This window comes from Chlorocebus sabaeus, chromosome 8 (genome assembly GCF_047675955.1).
Source record: "Chlorocebus sabaeus isolate Y175 chromosome 8, mChlSab1.0.hap1, whole genome shotgun sequence".
Lineage (NCBI taxonomy): Eukaryota > Metazoa > Chordata > Mammalia > Primates > Cercopithecidae > Chlorocebus > Chlorocebus sabaeus.
Genome location: NC_132911.1, coordinates 89,242,023 through 89,260,048, shown reverse-complemented (window position 1 = coordinate 89,260,048; position 18,026 = coordinate 89,242,023). Strand labels below are relative to the sequence as shown.

The 18,026-nt window shown below is 39.0% G+C and overlaps 1 protein-coding gene across 1 annotated transcript in view; it reads right to left on the bottom strand.

The window, feature by feature from the left end:
* Positions 1-11,883: 11,883 nt before the first annotated feature.
* The window catches only part of CA13 (carbonic anhydrase 13), a 37,069-nt gene continuing 30,926 nt past the window's right edge, over positions 11,884-18,026 (bottom strand). Inside the window, exon 7 of the mRNA XM_008001000.3 lies at positions 11,884-14,737. Coding sequence (XP_007999191.1) covers positions 14,618-14,737 — 120 coding nt within the window. The 3' untranslated portion in view covers positions 11,884-14,617. The remainder of the gene's footprint in view (positions 14,738-18,026) is intronic.

Below are 18,026 nucleotides of genomic sequence, written 5' to 3'. Positions count from 1 at the left end.
CTGATCTTCTATAGATGCACACAACTAATCCAGAAAATTAAGGATTATATTGTCAATGTATATGTTAGTTCAAATGTGCATGAAAAAATATTTATTGGTTAATTAAATAAACACCTATTGATGTCTATCATGAGTCAAACACAGTTTAGGTGCTAGAAACTCTGGAAAAAAAAAAGAAAGAAACTCTGATTAACAAAATGAAAATCACATCCTTAAGGAGGTTACATTCTTGTAAGAGAGACTGATGTTTAAAAATAAACAATATTATGTTAATAATGTTGTAAATGCTATGAAAACTAATAAATCAGAGTAAGGAGAAAGAAAGTAACAGGGCTGCTAGTTAGAAAGTGTGGTCAGGGAAGGCTTCTTTGAAGAGGTGACATTTGAATGAACGAGGAAGTGATTCATATGAGTACCTGGGGAAGAGCATTGCAGGCAAAGAGAATATTCACTGTAAAGATTAAAAAGGCCTGGCAGAGGAAAAACAAGGAGCGTGTCAAGACTGAAGTGTGGTGGGTGGGACAGCAGGAAAGAATGGGGGCAGGAGCTGCAAGAGCGCAGATCACAGAGTACTCTATATGCCATCATAGGCACAGCAGATTTTGTTCTGAGTCATGAGAAGTTGCTGCAGTGTGGAGCTCAATGGAGTGAAGCACTCTGACCTGCTTTTTCAAAGAATCACTCTGGCCCCTGTGTGAATAATGTAGGGGGTAAAGAGTGGAGCAGAGAGACCAGCTGAGAGCCATATTTTAAGAGTAGCATCCATAGGACTTGCTAGCAGATTCAATCTGTGTGTGAGTGAAAGACAGTAAAGAAATGACTGTGAGTTTTGTGTAGCTAGTGGTGCTATTTACTGAGATGGAGCATCCTGGGGAAGGGAAGGTTGCAGGCACAACAAGGGGATGGGAAGCAGAACTGAGGGATCTGGACATGCTAATGTTGAGGTGACTGTCAGACATTCCATGGAGCAGTCTTATAGGTGGTTGGGTTTATGAGTTCCAAGTTCAGGGGAAAGACTGGGAATGGATATATATCTCTGATACATGCTGCTATACACACACATATATATAGTATATATATCTGAATACATATACATATATATGATATATGTATATATATATATCTGAATATATATACATATATGATATATAGTATATATATCTGAATATATACATATATGATATATATACACACACATATATATGATATATATACACACACACATATATCTCTCGACCATGTTTTTAAAATCATGGGGCTAGAAAACAAAAATTACCTAGGAAGTGAGTGAAGTAGAGAGAGAACAGACCGGAAAGCAACAGCTGGTGAGGAGGGAGGAAACCAGGACATTCAGCTCAGAAGGCAAGTGAAGAGATAGAAACATGACATATACCCATGTCTAGTAAATAATTAAATTCATGATTAGGCATTCACTAATTCTCTGATTCTGTGTCAAGCATTGAAGAGGAATAAGTGGGCAAGGGTGAAAAAGCATAGATAAATTTTGGTTTTGATTTACAACTTAGTTACAAAGTATTTCATATGTAAGCTTACCTACATGAAATTATTACAGAACAAGAGTAGGTAATTAAGTTTCACCAAGTCATTTGAAAAATGCTACCTGATCTAATGATAAACTGACACATTCACAACAAATATGAACTGTCTATAGAGACTCATTCAAGCATACTGAAATAGATATAGCTGAGATCTTTATCTAAAAAAAAAAATGGTTAAGATGGAATATGTCCTCCTAGCCTTTTCAATCTTACTGATTTTTAACAAGCATACACTTTCATTATATATGACCAAAAAGCCTTTGCTTGAATACAAATGAAGTGTATTCTCATAACAAAGAAAACAAACAGAGCTCTCTTTTTCTTCTCTTCCTTAATATTGGTTGAGAAGCCAGATTTGGCTTTGCTTTTTCTTAATAAAGTCATTTATATAAAAGAACATTTGGAGCTCAAATTTCAAATTCTTGTGATGAGCGAGCAGGCTCAGCTGAAAGCATGCTTCTGGGTGGCTGCAAAGCACAACAGAACCTTTCATTATTTGAGGAAGGAGCATTTCAAGCTTGTGTTTGTCCAGGCTCCAATTTCTAAGGGGAAAAACACAGAAAGTACATCCACTATACAGGAAATAAGAGAAGGAAATAGATGAGGGTGTAGGAATTACTGTTGTACTTGATCTCAGGATGTCTGAATGACAGATGGAAAAACCCAGCACAGCATAGTCTTTATGCCAAGAGAAAGGGGCACCGCTAGACACACGATATTTAGGTAGCCCCTTAGGACCAGGGCTGCAGGACTTTCATAGATCCCAAAGATTTTTATTATACAATAACCCTGAAAATTGCCTCTAAAAGTCATTATACCTGTAAAACCTCTACATAGTCACAGAGCTATGATTAGTCTTACTTATATTTATCTCAGTCAGTTCCTTCTGTCTGCATCCCTGCATTTCTCTTCTTGCATCTCATCCTAGCTGGCTGAGAAAAAATTGCATCTACCTGTATCAAATGCTAACACAGGTTTCCTAGAAGAAAATTCCTATGAAAATAAAACATAAATTAAATAGATAAATAATAAAATAAAGAAACAGGTTATATTGAGTTTTGGGGGTTATACTGTCTCATTGTCTTGAATTACAACACTTCGCTTTCTTTTGATATATTCAATTAGTAGTTTTAAACAATATTGTATAGTCCTTGGGGGCTATACTGAGACTTTCCCACAAGAACTTGAGAATAAGTAAAGTGAGCTTAATATTATATGTTTGCTCTCTCAGAGTTGGACTTTGCAATATATACATTATGAATAAGAACCAAAATATGAAAACACTCCTTAAAGGGCACAGTAGCTTCACATTTGAAAATCTTACTTGAGTGCATGTGTTAATACGTACAATATAAGGATGTGCTAACTAGGGAAATGGTGGATTTATCACAGAATAGAAAACTGGAAACGACAGAAGCACATATTGCTAGTTTATCCAAATATAATCCAGTGTTTAAGAAAACATTAGTCAACAGGCCAAGTATTTTAGTCCTTTTGGCAAAACTACACATATTTTGAAGAAAATGCTGGGAAGTACGGCCAACAAAATTCTATTATGATGTCCCACTTTGAAAATCACTCTTTAGATAAGTTGGATGTTTCAGACAATTTATTTCTCCTATTTGCCGTATTTTTTCTGAGATCTATACTCACCAAGTAAACATCTTATATAATTTGGTTTCCTGTGTATGGTGGACATCCTAGTGGTGCTCAAGAAATATTCCTTGAATGAACGTTCATGTTTGATTAGTGTTCCAGCTAATGTAAGACTCATATCACTCATTATAAATTAATAACTTGACTTTTTATCTTATATTTCAGACTTGTGAACTCACTTATGGTAAGTCTGCCCATGAGAAAGGGACATCGTGCTGACAAATTAGGTTTCTGATCTTGCAGAGCTGAGGGCTTGACTCTAGACCTAGAGGACTTCATCAAGGTTCATTCACTCCTGAGACTCTCTAGGAAAATAGCCATCTGGTCTACTCCCGGCCACACATGCCTATTGCATTGCTATAATCCAGCAAAAAAAAAAAAAAAAAAAAAAAAAAAAAAAAAAAAAAAAAAAAAAAAAAAACCCACAGTGTAACAAATCTGTCAAGATAGATTACTGCTCTTTTCCAAGAGAAGACGAAAGAATTGCAAGGTAGGGCCGTGGAGATGTAAATGCCTATAGGTAGAACAGAAGGCATGAGAAAAAGTGGGAGGCCAATACATGTAAAAGTTGAGACTGGGAAAGAGCATGGCAAAGAAACTTGAAGCTCATGGTCAGAATCATTTAGAAATACACAAGAAAATAGAAGGCACTAGGGAGAGGTTTTCATAACCGAATGCTTAGAACAAGAGGGGTGGCAATTTGCTAGCAGCGAAACTAGGCAGGGAATTTTTGTGCATAGAACCCAGGGAACTGCTTGGCCAGGGCCTTAAAAGACTATACAACAAGTTGTTGAGACTTGAATTCAAGAAATTAACTCAAACACAATGAAAATTATATTGTCCCTTCAGCTTCTAAATAGGAATTAACACAGATCCCTTGGCCTTGGACTTGATGGGAGGAAGTAAAGTAGCAAGGAAGAGATAACAGTAAAAGTGAGGAAGGGCCATAAAGGAAGAGGGAACCTAGAAGTGCCTGGAATAGAGTAACCAGTGCTGTGTCTAATAGTGTGAACACTATTACCTTTTGGTATCTGGGTAATATATTTGTACATGGTTTGATTACAGCATATGCCACTCTGCTCAGTAGCACTACTTTAGAGGAAAGGAGTGCTGGGAAGAACAAGTGGTGGGACACTGAATCATGGGGCGTGCTTTATAGAAGTGCTTCTTTTTTTTTTTTTTTTTTTTTTTTTTTTGAGATGGAGTCTTGTTCTGTCGTCCAGGCTGGAGTACAGTGGTGCAATCTTGGCTCAATGCAACTTCTGCCTCCCGGATTTAAGCCATTCTCCTGTCTTAGCCTCAAAAGTAGCTGGGATTACAGACATGTACCACCACACTCAGCTAATTTTTGCTGTTGTTGTTCTTGTTGTATTTTTAGTAGAGATGGAGTTTCACGATGTTGGCCAGACTGGTCTTGAACTCATGACCTCAAATGATCCACCCGCCTTGTCCTCTCAAAGTACTGGGATTACAGGTGTGAGCCACAGTGCCTGGCCACGGGAGTAGTTCTTAATCCTTCTGGTCTCAGGAACCTTTTCACTCTTGAGTTACTGAAGATCCCAAAGAGCTTTTGTTTATGTGGATTGTATCTGTTGATATTTACTGAATTAGAAATTTAAACAGAAGATTTAAAGTATTTCTTTACTAATTCATTTAAAGGTAATAAATTCATATAACAATAAATTAGCATAAATAACAAATTTTGTGTAAATAATATTTTACCAAAAAAGGTACAAAAAAGAGATATTTACATTCTTTTTTATAAATCCCTTAATATCTGGCTAAATAGAAGACAGCTGGATTTTTACAGCTATTTCTGCATTCAATCTGCTGTGATAGGCTGTTTTGTTTGAACTGCTTGAAGGAAATCCAGACTCACACAGGTATGTAGCTTGAAAAATGGAGGAGGAAGTTAGTAACTTTTTCAGAAAATTGTGTATATTTGTCTTCAGTACTACACTAAAACCTAACAAGTGGTGGTTTATTTTTTTTTTGAGATGGAGACTCGCTCTTGTCACCCAGGCTGGAGTGCAATGGTATGATCTTGGCTCACTGCAACCTCCGCCTCTTGGGTTCAAGCGATTCTCCTACCTCAGCCTCCCAAGTAGCTGGGATTACAGGTGTCCGCCACTACACCTGGCTAATTTTTGAATTTTTGGTAGAGACAGGTTTCACCATGTTACCCAGGCTGGTCTCAAACTCCCGACCTCAGGTGATCCCCCTGCCTCGGCCTCCCAAAGTGCTGGGATTACAGGTGTGAGCCACTACGCCTGGCCACAAGTGGTGGTTTCTTAAAACCATATGAATAAACTTTATCAATAAACCATACAAATAAACTTTTCATGCTTTGTTCCAGTAAAATCTATTGTTCTATATTGAATTTTGAATAGATAGATTTTTCTGTGCATGACTGTAACATCATGCACTGGTCATTTAGAAAATATCAGTCCATTGAGTTAGGCATATCTTCAAAATATTGACACAATTCATTATAAAATATCCCCCCAATCACATTTATTCAAATAACCAGTGGTCTAATTGGAAATGTCTCTATCCTTTGAAAAGCAGGCAAGCCAACAGAGGCATATACAAACTTTCCAAAATCCAAATTTTCTCTTGAAAAATCTCATTTTACTATTGCCCACAAATAACTTTAGCTTGTTTTTCTTGAAGTGACAAGCTCACTTTGTTCATTTCCAAGAAAATATTTGCCAATTACCCAAGTCTGAATATCCACAGTTTGTCAGTTTTTCTATCAAATAAAAATGGTGCTCTACAAAAAAAAAAAAAAAAAAAAGGCTAATTCAGTTTGCCATTCAGACGATCACAGAAGTGCTTCCCTAAAGGTAATCGTCATACTTCAATATGCAGCAGAAGTTCTTCATTCGGGTTTTCCATTTCTTGACTCCAAATATTAAAAGAATGTAGACTCAGGTTGGGGATTTAATAAAATTAGCAATTTTTACTTAGGAACAAGAACATTCTTGAAAGAAACTAACATTCTAAAACAGCGATTGGACAGTGGTGAAGACAATAATGACTCCTAGTATTGTTTACTGCTACTGCTTTGATTTATGTAAGAAACCAGAGGTTTTATCCATCAACCCTTTTGTAACAGCAGTGCAAATGCCAAAACAGTTATTAAAAAATGCAAATAACACTTGGTACTATTATAAAATAGTTTGACCTCCGTGACTCCATGAAAATTTCTCAAGGACCCCTAGAGGCTTGCCAATCCTACTTTGAGAACTGCTGGTCTACTGCACTGGCTGTGAAAGAAATTGTCCTAGTTGTCCAGATGATGGCAGCAGAAGATTTTACTCAGAGGAGAGATGGGAGAACCTTAGCCAGAACAAAAAAGGGCAACACTTGGTTAGAAATCCTGGGGAGGATGGGCGCTGTGCCTCATTCCTGTAATCCCAACACTTTAGGAGGCTGAGGCAAGTGGATCACCTGAGGTCAGGAGTTTGAGACCAGCCTTGCCAACATGGTGAAACTCCATCTCTACTAAAAATACAAAAATGAGCTGGGTGTGGTGATGCATGTGTGTAGTCCCAGAGAATTGAACCTGTGGGGCAGAGGTTGCTGTGAGCTGAATTGTGGCATTGCCCTCCAGCCTGGGTGACAGAGTGACCCCCTTTCTCAAAAAAAAAAAGAAAGAAAGAAAAAGAAAAGAAAAAAAGAAAACCGAGATCATCCTGGGGAGAGAGGTTACCTATTTTATCACAATGTAATCTACCCTGCCACATCTTGGAGTAATTTCACAATTGATAAACTGGCATATCCTGGGGGGAATTAATTGCTTGAGTTTTTAGGTGAATAATCTATGGACACTTGCTATTTATTGAGGCAGAATAGGTTGCAGGATATGCTAATTTTACACGTGATCAGAGTACTTATCCATGTGTTCATTCATCAGGGTTTTCAACAAGTACTTCTTGAACCACCTGCCAGGACAAGGCACTGTGAATAGAAGGCATGATCATTCCGTGCTGGTTGCTAGACAAGTTCAAAGAAGGCTAAGAGAGATGAGGATGAAATCTAACAGACACGGCTCTGCCTTCTTGGAACTTCAGAGAGGCCAGCAAGAGACAGGCCACAATGCTCAGAACCCAGTGTCCACATGTGAGTCCCACATGGGACACCAACAAGATTGGGTCACCCAGTAGCTCTGTCCCGCTGAAATGCCAAGTTTGCAATTCCAGGTTTAGTTCCCAGGTCTGACAGTCCCTATTCTTCCTCATGCCAGTTAATCACTTTATCAAAGCATTAGCAAGAAAAAAAATTTAAATCTTATGCCTTATTGAAATGCTGACTCTACTTTTGGCTTAAGAAACATCTCTTAATTGAATGACAGTTATCTCCTGGAAACTCTGAATTACCTTATGAATTTTATTCTTTTCTGTCCTATTTGAGCCACTTTTTCAGGTCTAAATAGATATTTGTTGCTTTTGCTGTGCAGAATATTTTCCCAACCTTTGGGTCCTAGCCCCCATTTTCTTTCACTGCAGTGTCCCTCTGAACCCCACCACTCTTAGTCTGCTCAGTTATGAAAGAAGCTGACTCCCGCTGCTGCCCTGAGCCAATGTTCTCTCCATTTGCCATGAGGACTTGATGAAGAATGGGCATGTGACTCCATCCAGGTCAGTCAGAATTCAAGTCAGACACTTTTTGAAGTCTTTGGACATAAAAGCCCTCCTTTACCTTCCAGAAGCTGTCTTATAGAAGGTGGTATAGGTACAGAGGTGCAGGAATTCATCTGCCAACACGAGGGGAAAGTCTCACTGCTAACAGAGCCCACAGAAGTTGGGGGGCAGCCAAGAAGTAGAGAGACTGAGGCCTGATTGCAGGTCCTGGCTTTGCCATGATGAAAGCCAGCTTTACCTCTGGACTTTTTGATTGTGTGAATCAATAAATTCCATTATTGGTCAGGCGTGGTGGCTCACACCTGTAATCCCAGCATTTTGGGAGGCCAATTCAGGAGGACTGCTTGAGGCCAGGAGTTCAAGACCAGTCTGGATAACATAGCAAGACCCCATCTCTATCAGAAAAAAATTAGCCAGGCATGGTGGTATACATCTGTAGTCCCAGCTACTTCGGAGGCTGAGAGGGAGGATCACTTGAGCCCAGGAATTTGAGGCTGCAGGGAGCCATGTTTGAGTCACTGCACTCCAGCCTGGGTGGCAAAGCAAGACCCTTCTCTAAATGAATAAATAAATAAATTATATTAGTTTTGGCTATTTTGAGCTGAGTTCCTATTATTCTTAAACAAAAGAGTCCTCATTGATACATCTCTCTGTCCCCAGACGCTAGGTACCAAACCACACAGGGAACCAAAGAACTCAATTTCCAAATATACCACACTTGGAAATCTTCATGCTTTTTGTTAATTTTTCCAGAACTAATAATTTCTTCATTTTCTCCACATTCCCACAGCACTTTATAGATGCCTAAAATTAAGAAAACTAATATTTTGTACTGAGGCATTTTGTTTTTATACGTGCCGTGGAAGTTTGAGCTGTTTAAGAGCAGGAATAACATCTTAATCATCTTTATATCTCTAATCCCTAGCATTACATTTAGCATCTAACACGTCCAATAAATGGTGGTCAAATTAAATTTACAGAATGGGAGAGAAGTATAACATTGGTTTTCTCTCTCTGGAGACTTCCACCCTAGCATCATAGTCTTTTGTCTGACCTAATAATGGAGGTTCTCAGTGCTGGTGTCTTGGCTGGTCTTAAGCCCATATGTTCTCAGATTCAATCCTAGACCTTTCCACTAATCTCCGTATCACAAAGTGGATGGCCTTTCATGTGTCTGGCTTCTGGCGAGGTTCCACCTACGGGTACTAGTGGAAATTTAGTGGATACAACAGAGAGAGAACCCAGAGTATTTCTCCCCTCCTCTCTGCCTCAAGTAAGATCTTAGATAATAACTGTGTTTTTTAAAAAAATAACCAGATCCTACCACTCAGGCATACTTTCATTTCAACTCAGCTGTTCCACAGCTCCTGGGTTCCAAGAACACTGCCTCCTCCTGTGGAAGGCGGGAGCCTCCTGCTCTTGCTAATCTCTTGGTTGCCTCACTGTCCTCTGTTTGGTTTCTCAGCATCTTTCATCACTTGTATAATTAATCCCAAGTATTTACACCCTCTGTCTGGAATACTGAGTGGTTTCTGTCTTCTTTTTGGAACCTGACAGATACTATGCCATCTATTTTTTTTAATGCCAGTATCATTTAATTATGTGTTTGTGTACGGAGCCTTTAGACACACAATACAGTTATGTATCTCCTCCATAACACAGTTATTTCCAGGAGTCCTTGTTAAAATACAAAATCTTTGTGTAACATATTTTTCCTAAGTCATATCTTCCATAAATAACTTAGGGCTAAGTTATGGTTCATCTGATCTCATTGAGACACAAACCCACACAGTTTCTGCAGCTCTCACTCTCTGAGCACAGCTAAGATAAACTGACCATTCTCTTCACCCAGAAGAGCTATATTGGAAGCAAACTCATTTGAAACAAGGAAGTTTAATGTACCCACGTTCTTCCGCTGGGTAACTTATTCTGGCAGGAGTGGTGAAGCAAGAAAATGCTGAAGATCTTCAGGCAGAAAGACTGCGGTCAGCCCATGACAGAGACGGGGGTCCTTGCTTGGTATAATTTCTCTTTAGGGAGGGAAAGGCAGGTTTCCAGCCACACCAGAAAAATCGCCAATTAATTCGACTCAAGAAAGAGTGATTTCTATTCACCAAAATTGAGTATTTACTATACATCAGTCATGGTGCAAGGTGTTAGGGTACAGTAAGCATACAGGCAAAACTGTGAAGTGGTTCAAGTCCACCTTGATTATCCAAACACTCAGATCATTCACTCTTGTATCAAGCTAACTTTCCTTCTGTCAGAGTCTTTGGTCCTACCAAAAGTTGACATATGAAGATCAGTTACACTCAAGTGCGTATCACTACTGGTAACTTGGAAAATTTTCCTGAGTGGAGTTTGCATTTCAATGGGTATTGAAACCTTAACATAAAGGATTTAGTCTTCTTCAGTAAAATGTGAAAGAGCTTGGTGAGGTAGTTATCTGAGGGCCAGGATGCCTTCCCATCCTCTCAAATAAGATCACTATTTCTTGACCTACATTTTCTGCAGCCCCACTCAGAAGGTACTGAAAGCCTTTCAAAAAATATCCCATTCCCACACCATTTTTGATAGAACATGTATAAGTAAAGCTACTAACTTTATGTTAGAAAAACAAAAAAGGACTTCCCTATGAACAGCTCAGCAAATATTTCAAAGCATAATCTTACTCTTACCCCAACCTCCCCTCCTCTCCCCTACCCCTCCCCTTTCTTACCCCCTCCCCTTCTGCCCTCCCCTCCCCTTCTCCTCCCCTTCCTTTCTGCTCCCTTCCCGAAAATTTAGTCCAATGTCTACAAGATAGAGCCAAGCAAGGTGGACACTGCATGATGACAGGAGGGACAACGCAGCCTAGCCCAGGATGCCAGAACCCAAGCTGAGTGAGACAGGCATCTGTGCAGTGTGAGGGTGAGAGGTGAAGTAGTAATGGGGTATTTGCTACACACAGAAGAATGAGCCAAATCAGAAACTATGTTGGGGATAATGGAAGCCAGGTTTCTCACTGTTGGAGAAGGAAATTACAAATATAGAAATGGAGAAAACTAGAATGAACACTGTAGTGCTGGATTAGAATTGGATATATGAGTGTGAAATCATGTTTTAATGTAAATAAGTATAGACATGTAGATGTTTATCTGTGCGTATACATTCTCAACCACTGTTTATCAAGAGTGCCTCAGAGTAGCAACATTCCAACAGCAATGAGCTTACCCAAATCTTGGTTTTCTCAATACTATTTTCTACTAAAAGAAATCAGGGCTCCTTGGTTCTAGGGCTGGGGAAAGAAAAGTATAAAATGATCAAGGAACATAGAATAGCTGCCAGAAAGTAAGTACATGGGGACATGACAAAAGGACACACAAGTCAGCTTGAAGGTGCTCCTGCTGGGCAAAACAAAAATTTTGAGCATCAGAATAAACAATGATAACAACAGATTACAGCCTATTAAATAACACACATACCTCTAAATCTATGCTGGAAATAAATGAATAAATTACAGGTTTAATGAGGAACAGAATATTTACATACTCTTAAAAGAATCCCTTCGCAACAAATATTTACAAAGGACATAATAACTTTACAACAAAGACATCTAGCAGACACCATCTGATATAGTTTGGCTATATCCCCACCCAAATCTCATCTTGAATTGTAGCTCCCATAATTCCCACATGTTATGGGAGGGACCCAGTGGGAGGTAATTGAATCATGAAGGTGGTTTCCCCCATACTGTTCTCGTGGTAGTGAATAAGTCTCAGGAGATCTGATGGTTTTATGAGGGGAAACTGCTTTTGCTTGATTTTCATTCTCTCTCTTGCCTGCCACCATGTAAGATGTGCCTTTTGCCTTCTGCCATGATTGTGAGGTCTCTCCAGCCATGTGGAACTGTGAGTCCATTAAACCTTTTTTTCTTTATAAATTACCCAGTCTCAGGTAATTGAAGGACACATGAAGGAAACATGAAAACTAAATGGACAAGTTATTCTTGAATGGATTGAGTGGTTAATAATAAAGCCAAGTTTGTGAAAATGAAAGCTTGTCTCATTTTCTTTATTGTGGTTGAATCCAATTTAAATTAAAATATGAAATGCTTAACAATCATAAAATCAATATTTGCTGCGGTAAACAAAAGAGATCTACACTAGTATTTACAACTTTTTAATTTGTTTAAAAAGGAAGAAATATAACCATTTTAACACACATTTAAACCTTTTGCCTCTAGGAGATATATCAGTTAACACACAATATTCAAGGAAATCAGTGCTGTATAGATATTTTTGGTCTATTAAGGTGCAATTTATCATACAGAACCAACACAACATTGCAGCAGAAACCATAAGTTACAAAGCAGTAACTCTCACAGACAGTAATTAGAACCCCTGTCCTACATGCCCCTCCAGATATAGCAACTTACATTCTTCGAGAAAACAGGTTCTTTCTCTGACCGGGATACTTCACAGGTCTTTCCAAACTAAAGAAACACTTTTCCACTCAACAATGGCTTCTAGAAACCATTAGAACTTTTAGTTTTACAAGTTACAATTAATTAGTATTCCTTCAAAAAGAAACTATTTTCAAAAGATAATGTATTTTACTTGTTATATTAACTTACAGTACATTTGATTTCAAGCAGAGAGATAATTACCAAAGACAGCAAATAAAATTTTTTTTAAATATTTGATTCATTAAATAATTGCTACAGATCAATCTTCTAAAAGCCTTAAACTAGACACCGAGGGGAAAAGAACATTGACCAAAGTATTAGCTTCACTCTTCAGGAGCTCATCTTATGCAACAGTATCCATCACTATTACACAATTTACTGATATTCAGTTACTCTATCAACATTGCAGGATAAGGTTTATTATTAAAATCTACATTCAAGCCAGGCGTGGTGGCTCACGCCCGTAATTCCAGCAATTTGAGAGGCTGAGGCAGGCAGATCACTTGAGGTCAGGAGTTTGAGACCAAACTGGCCAACACTGCAAAACCCCATCTCTACTAAAAATACAAAAATTAGCCAGGTGTGGTGGCAGGTGCCTGTCATCCCAGCCACTAAAGAGGCTGAGGCAGGCGAATCATTTGAACCCGGGAGGTGGAGGTTGCAGTGAGCCGAGATCATGCCACTATACTCCAGCCTCAGTGACAGAGTAAGACTCAGTCAAAAAAAAAAAAAAAAAAAACTACATCCAGAGGAAGAGAGATATAAGAAACAAATCATCAAAATCCAGGGAACTCAGGTAAACTTACGTTAGAAGATGACAAAAGTATAGCATGTGTCAAGTCTTAAATGTGGTTATTAAGTTAATGCTTAGTGTCCCTCCGTTTGTACCAGAAAGAGCAAAAGAAACACTACTCTTATCCTCCACCAAAAACAAACCAAAGAAAAGATAATAGGTTAAAATTAAGATCAAGCTCCACTTGACAAAATTAAGAGATGGAGGGACATGCATAAAAGGAAAAGTGAGTTTTGCCATGGAAATGGGTTGAAGGGCTTATGGACCCATTATATATTTATAGGAGACTGAAGTAATTTTTTCCACAAATTGACAGAATAATGACCCACACAAGACTGCATCCTGCTTTGCTGCCAAAACACCAGGCAAAAACGGGCAACGTGTTCATCATGCCTGAGGGCAGCTGTGACTGCACTGGTACTATGTTATATGTTAGTTTCAAACCATGTTAATGTCATAAACTGGCAGTCATAGAATTTTGTCAACTATTAGCCAGTTCATTATTAACATTACTGAGTGAATATTATATATGGTACAATTCATTACAGTGTAAATAGCCATTTATACCCTGAGGAATTCCTCACCAAGACTATAAGGAATATTTTTGATCAGTGGAGGAGACACACTAAGTAGCTTTATCCCATTGCCCTTAACTCTTACATTGTTCATTTTATTAAAGGTATCATGCAATGAGAGTTAGCAACATAATCACTGCAAAAATTATCCTTATAGGAAAACATAATCTACTTTTTATGAATTGGAATAACAACAAAATATTAAGCAGAATCACTTGTTTCAAAAAAAAGTATCACAATCCTATCATTTGAGATGTAAGTTTCCACCTAACATCACTGAGAGCTGTGACTAATTCAGTCTCTATGGCCAGGTAAAATTTTTAATACATTCTGAAGTTTGCAGTGTTAACCATATCTTCATGCAGGTTGAAGTAGACATATTTCATGGGTTTTAATATATGTCAAACAATGCTAACTGTGAATATCCATGAGTGCAAATATGAGACAGTAAGTTAGTAAAGAGATCTAAGCCAGCTGGGCTTGATGGCCCAGGCCTGAAATCCTAGCACTTTGAGAGGCCAAGGCAGGAGGCTCACTTGAGGCCAGGAGCTGGAGACCAGCCTGGGCAACATAGCAAGACCCCATTTCTAAAAAAAAAAAAAAAATTAGCCAGGCATGCTGGTGCATGCCTGTCGTCCTATGTACTCTGGAGGCTGAGGTGAGAGGATCACTTGAGTCCAGGAGTTGGAAGCTGCAATTAGCCAAGATGGTACCACTGCACTCCAGCCTGGGTGACAGAGTGAGACCCTATCACTAAAAAAATTTTAAAAAGAGAGAGAGAGAGATCTCGTGTTCTTTGTGACACTGAAGCTCATAGGAAATTGGTTCCTATAAATTAGAATTCTACAAAGGAGTTGTTGGCAGAGACTTTTGTGTTGTGTTTTGTTGTGTTTCATTGTCTCTCCACAGCCATGTTTGGGGGAGTTCCTTGGTGACAATTTTTAACGGAAAGAGGCTCTCACTTTGCGGCCTTTCAGAGGCTGTGGTGGGCGGTGATTGCTCACTAGAAAAGCTGCTGCTTCACCCTCCGCTGTGCACAGGAGACTGCGGAATTTGGCCAGCTGTAGAAGAAAAGAGTTAGCTTCAGCATAGAAATTCCCACCAATATTAATGAATTACCCTGCATAAAGAATTAAGATATATTTATAACCAGGAACAAAAAATATTGCAACGAAATTTTTCTGTTACACGTCACATAAAATAAAGAAACTCTTTTGCTAAATTCTCATCGCTCTACAAATACCTACAGGTTCCAAAATTAAATGTATAAGCATTTTTAAGTTTATGATCAAAGTAACAAGAGGAAACATCTAGAGTGTGGTTTAAAGAGTAAATATCTAGAAATCAGAGAACGTTTTTCAATGTTTTTCAATCTATAAACACACACACACACATTTTATGACAAAAATGAACTCAACTATATATGCTGTTTTGAAACCTGATTTTTTCACTTGGTATATATACTAGCCATCTTTGCATAACAATAAATATCAACCTACATCACTATTTTTTATTGCTGAAAATTTTTCTATTATAAATATGTTTTATAAATTTTTAACAATCCCTTGGTGGTTTAATATTATTTATTAAAATTTAGTACAGGCCTAAAGTGAAGTTGAAAAAATTAAAACTAATTTTATCTTCTCAAAAATATACACCAAAATTATATTGTCAATTAATAAAAGTAAATCTTTGGTGTTTGTTTTATTTTGATGAAGACAAATTAGGAATGAGAACCTACATTCTCTAAACTTCGTTAACCATTTAATCTCAGAGTCAAGCAAATTCAGACTAGGATGCATCCTTTAGGTTTTCATCAAATACCTGATGCCTAAAATGTTTCTTATACAGTACTAACCAGGATGGGGGGCAGAGGGGAGGGAGGGCCTTTATAAGAAATAGGCAACAGTTTATAACTATGCTCTATGGCAACAGGATCAACCATCATATATACAAGCAACCATGTTTTCCACATGTGGTATTTTGAGGGTTTTATTTGTTTGTTTGCTTGTTTTTTGAGACAAAGTCTTGCTCTGTCGCCCAGGCTGGAGTGCAATGGCACAATCTCAGCTCACTGCAACCTCCGCCTCCCAGGTTCAGGCAATTCTCCTGCCTCAGCCTCCCATGTAGCCGGGACTACAGGCACGTGCCACCACGCCCAGCTAATTTTTGTAGTTTTAGTGGAGATGGGGTTTCACCATGTTGGCCAGGATGGTCTCGATCTCTTGACCTCATGATCTGCCCTCCTCAGCCTCCCAAAGTGCTGGGATTATAGGCAGGAGCTACCGCACCCAGCCATTTTGAGTTTTTGTTTGTTTGTTTTTAAGTACAGATACGGGAAGGAGACAAACGTTTACAACATACTATTACTCATGTTTCAATAAACCAGATCATTATAGCTAAAACCACATGAGGCTTAAGAGAATCTCTGGTCAAGTAGCAGAGGCTAACAGCAGAGGCTAACCTCTGAGACCACAGGAAAGACACCTAGTCTTCTGCAGATCATGACGATCCAGGTCTGTCTGGAGTGGTCATTCCAGGTGGCTGTGCAGGAATTCTGAGTCCTGAATTAAAGCATGGGTCCACAGGCTTCATCAAGCAACCTGCCTCCACAGTGATACCCCTGATTGCTCCGAAGACGTTGGCTTTATTTTTCTCCCACAACCCCAGTTCCTGCCCCTGTTCAATCTCTCTGGAAGTTGATCATGGCTCCCTGCCCCAGCAGCACTTTCAGCTCACCAGTCTAGAATTGGATCCGACTTCAGCTCCTTCTCTGACCAGCCTGTGTATTTTGGTAAGAGTTCCTAGAGCTGTTCTGATGTCTCGTCAAACCCCTTCCTCTTATAACTGGATCCCACCATCACTTGGCCCAGCTAGGTCAACCCTGTATTTGCCAGTCCCCATTCAGATTTGCTTCTCTTGGCTCTAGGTGTCCTCCACTACTGCCCTGGCCTTAAAATGCACATCCCCGGCTGGTTCCCACCGGTCTTATCCCTTTATGTGGTTCCAGGCTTTTTCCAGGCAGGCAGCAAAGCTGCCCCCTGTCACTAAGGCTGACTCAGTACCTACAGGTTCCCAGTAGAAATGTTCCCAGTTCAGCCTTGAGGCTGAAGCAGGTATGACCTGTTTTGCTGGTTTCCTTGACTCTAATACTGAAATTCTAATTTCATTGTGTAGCAACTCCAATAAGCTGAAATACTCTTCTTCTATGGTTCTGTAAACAGCTTTATGTCACTCTTATGCTCAAACCTCTTTGATAGCACTCGACTGCCTGCCAAAATTGAGCAATAATAAAAATAAGTTATGTTATGGAAAATGATGGACTAGGCACTGTGTTAAGTGCTTTACATTACCTCAGTTAATCTCCAAAATATCCCTATCAATAATATATAATTATTCCATTTTACAGATGAGAAACTTGAGGGGTAGCTGAGAAGTTTCAATAAATAAGCCATCTTGACAAGCCATGCACAAACCAGAGAGAAACTTGTTTTGTGTTTCCCCATTTTCCCCTATCCTTTTAATTTACATTTTATTATGTAAATATTCAAAAGGACACAAAGGTAGAAAAAGCAACATCATAAATCACCAGGAATCCATGACCTAGCTTCAACAATCATCAACACACAGCCAATTTTTCCATCCATTCTCCCACCAAAGCTCTCTTTGCATTTGCCATCCTACCCAAACTAGGCTATTTTTAAGCAAATTCCAAACATCATATCATTTTAGTGTAAACATTTCCAAATACATCCCTATAATACGTCACATTTCTAACATTTTTATAGGTACCCAAAACAAACATGTCAGCATGGCTTCCAAGCCCCTTGACCACCCAGTTCTAACTAACCTTCCTAGATGGATCTATTACATCCACATGCATGTCTCACTCTAAGCCAGTTTTGGGAGGGGTGGTCCCAAAGCATCTGAATGAAAATACTTTCAGTTAATTCTTAAAAATTCAGAACCCTGGACCCTACCCCAAACTTGTGAATTGGAATTTCTAATAAGGTCCAAGGATTCATTTTTTTCCTTTCTTTCTTTTTTTTTTAAGATAGAGTCTCACTCTGTCACCCAGGCTGGATTGCAGTGGCATAATCTTGACTCACTGCAACCTCCAACACCTGGGTTCAAGCAATTATCATGCCTCAGCCTCTGGAGTAGTTGGGGTTACAGGCAGGCGCTACCACGCCAATTTTTTTTTTTTTTTTAAGTGGAGACAGGGTTTTGCCATGTTGGCCAGGCTGGTCTTGAACTCCTGGTCTCAAGTGATCCTCCCGCCTCAGCCTTTCAAAGTGCTGGGAGAAAGATTCTCCCGAGGGCCTGAAAGCTTAAGGGAATGAATAACTC